At 46.0% G+C, this 2,989-nt stretch overlaps 1 protein-coding gene across 1 annotated transcript in view; it reads left to right on the top strand.

The window, feature by feature from the left end:
* Nucleotides 1-2,754, top strand: part of ASMT (acetylserotonin O-methyltransferase) — a 9,513-nt gene extending 6,759 nt beyond the window's left edge. The window contains exons 6-8 of the mRNA XM_009331271.1: nt 387-527; nt 1,775-1,897; nt 2,543-2,754. Of these exons, the coding sequence (XP_009329546.1) occupies nt 387-527; nt 1,775-1,897; nt 2,543-2,754 (476 nt within the window). The remainder of the gene's footprint in view (nt 1-386; nt 528-1,774; nt 1,898-2,542) is intronic.
* The last annotated feature ends 235 nt before the right edge of the window (nt 2,755-2,989 follow it).

Here is a 2,989-nt window from a genome sequence, read left to right as displayed (position 1 = left end):
TCGTCTGAGCGATGGCAGGATTACTGGGAGCCGTCAGGCTCCCTCACGGGCTCCATCACTGCTTCCCCAGTGCCTGGTTTAGTGGCTCTGTTTTTCATTTCTCACCTTCCAGCATCCACAGCTGGGTCTGGCTGAGGGCTGTAAGGGCTGTAAGGGCTGGGGGCCCCCCCATAGGCCTGGGTGCTGGGGGCCTGAGGGCTTCCTGCAGAGAAAATGGAGACGGTGGCCTCTCCTGTCCCTCCTCTTCCCTTTCAGCAATATGTGGGGAGTAAATGTACCTTGCCAGCTGCCATGAGGCTAAATGCACCGTTGCCTGCATCACTTCATGGGGGTGTTGCTGAACAGGTTGGTTTTGTGTCAGCGCTGACCTTTTGTTCTCCCCAAAGGAGGTGGAGGAGCTTTGGCCCGGGAGTGTGTTTCTTTGTACCCAAATTCCACAGTCACAATTTATGACCTGCCAAAAGTCGTGCAAGTGGCAAAAGAGCAATTTATTCCCCCTGAGGAGCATCGGATCGCTTTTTATGAAGGTAGGTGCAGACAGCAGTTGTCACAGCTGTTGCTCCTGAGTCCCTTGTCTCTGCTCAGAGGTACTTTTCTGGAGGCTCAGGTCCCCCCTTATGTGGGCAGAGCATCCCAGACTCCAGCTTCCCCAGCCCGGGTCTGCAATTCATTGCTACTGCAGGGCTGTCCCAGTTGTGCACCTGCAGCTACCTTCTCTCAGAAACACAACTTGGTTATTCAGTCAACCCAGAAGCTCTTTACTCCTGAACAGAACTATTTGATTTCTTCATAACAAGGGTACATTAACAAAAAAAAAGTCCTGCAATTCTGAAAAACTGCCATGCCATGTTATAAATCTTCCTAACGCTCCCTTTTCTCCTGTGCAGACCTCCTGGCAGATGTGCAGGATGCCAGGCCTGCTCTGAGCAAGGGGTTTTCCTTCTCTGGTCACGATTGGTTGACTTTCAAGTCCTAAGATACTTCAGGCTTTGAATGTGGGTGAGCTAGCCCATATTCCTCTTGCCAAGTCCATAGATCATGCATGGTCTTTGCACCATCTATGACGAAAATGAGTGTAGGGAGATCTAATTTTTAATGTTTACAAAAGTCTTCAAAGTGTTGGAATGACTTAATATTGCTTGAAGCTCAGAGGAAGGAAGAGAGCATATAAAAACAAAGATGGAGAAACACAGGAAATGTTATGTGTGCCAGTGGTGCAAAGAAATGGGAGCGGAAATGACAAAGTAAGATGCAGAGAGAAAAATCTGAATGCAGTACATCAGGTGCTGAACAGAAGGCATGATGATGAAGCTAGTGCTAGGAGGCAAGATGTGTATTTTTTTCCTTATGGATTTATGACATAGCTCTGTGGTTACTGAAGGTCTTTGAAAATTTGCTTAGATAAGGGAAAACTCTTTCCTCTTTTTCCATGACACAACCCATGAGAAACTGTCTCCTCTTCTTAATGCTTTATGAATCTGAATTCCTGTCATTGGAGAAAACTTAGACTCAAATGCTTTCCTGTGCATCAAAGGCTGTTTCAGAGGAGCTGCTGCTTTTAAACATTTCAGACCTTCTTGAGACTGAACAAGAACAAAATCCCCCATGCAGTGCCACAGAGGACTTTTACCTGGTAACTCTGTTGCTATCTGATGTGGGTGATGGACATGGCAAGCCCAGAATCTTTAGAACTGGACAGAACTGAAAATATTTGCTTAACTCCGCCCTCTGTGTTTTGGGGGTTTTGAGTAATACATGTATTTGTGCTTTACAGGAGACTTCTTTAACGATTCAATTCCAGAAGCTGGGCTGTATATTTTATCCAAGATACTGCACGATTGGGATGATGACAAATGCAGACAGCTGTTGGCAAAAGTCCACAAGGCTTGCAAACCTGGTAGGTGCGAGCTCTTGAAGAGCAGGGAGACTCTCGCGCATCAGTTGCATGAAGCACACCAGTCTCAATGCGCAATTTGGGTGGCAGAGTTGCAGTGCAGGGGTTTTTTGGTTTAGTCTTTTGCTTTCCTAAGCCAGCTGTGTGTAGCTGAGCCTAATAGGGCCTGGTCTAAGTTCTCATTATCTGGCTTCCAGTTTTAGTCTCCTTCTCCACAGACACTCCTCTTTCAACATATTTAGGTATAAGGACCAGGGATTTGGGGAATTGTTTTGACAGACAGGTGTATACATCATAGTAAAAATCCCATTAAGCATCATACTGAACCCTTGAGCTTTGAAAATACTGCCTACAGAGCTGAGTTCTCAGCAAAATCAGTAAGCTCCTGTGGATTTCAGCTGGGGGAAATGGGAATTTCCATCCCAGCTGTAGCATCCTCTTCAGCCCTGGTACATCAGTACCTCAGCAGCCAGGCAGAGGCCCGCTCCGATTCTTTTGCTCTTTCATTGTCTTCTGTGATGCTGAAATATGACTTAACGTGGAGGCTGCTTCTTCCTGAAACTAAAGGTGAGGATCTAATAACTCAGCTGAAAAAGGTCTTGTCTTCTCAGAGTTCAGCGTGTGTTTTATTTCTCTTTATTCAACCAGGTGGTGGAGTGCTGCTGGTTGAATCGCTTCTGAATGAAGATAAAAGTGGGCCTTTAGAAACCCAGCTGTATTCGATGAATATGTTGGTGCAGACAGAAGGAAAAGAACGAACAGCAGCAGAGTACAGCAAGCTCCTGGGGGCAGCTGGCTTTGGGGAGATTCAAGCCAAGAGGACTGGAAAACTCTATGATGCTGTTTTAGGAAGGAAATAATAGTTCCTCCATTACGTACCTAACAAGATAGAATAAGTGAAGAAACGCGATATTCTCTTCTTAGAACACAATCATCAACTTAGCTTTTAGTTAAGGCAGCCAACTGTTTTGTAAGCTGATAACATTGTCGGGAGAATCGCTGATGACACACCTTGAGCGTGCATGGATTGTAAACCTGGCAGACTGATTAGGGCTTGCCTTTGGCTCTGGAAGGGAGAGAGAAATCAACACCTGT

The sequence above is a fragment of the Pygoscelis adeliae genome, unplaced genomic scaffold, assembly GCF_000699105.1.
Source record: "Pygoscelis adeliae isolate BGI_AS28 unplaced genomic scaffold, ASM69910v1 Scaffold149, whole genome shotgun sequence".
NCBI lineage: Eukaryota > Metazoa > Chordata > Aves > Sphenisciformes > Spheniscidae > Pygoscelis > Pygoscelis adeliae.
Note: the sequence above shows the minus strand (reverse complement) of the source record. Positions and strands in the feature narration are given on the sequence as shown.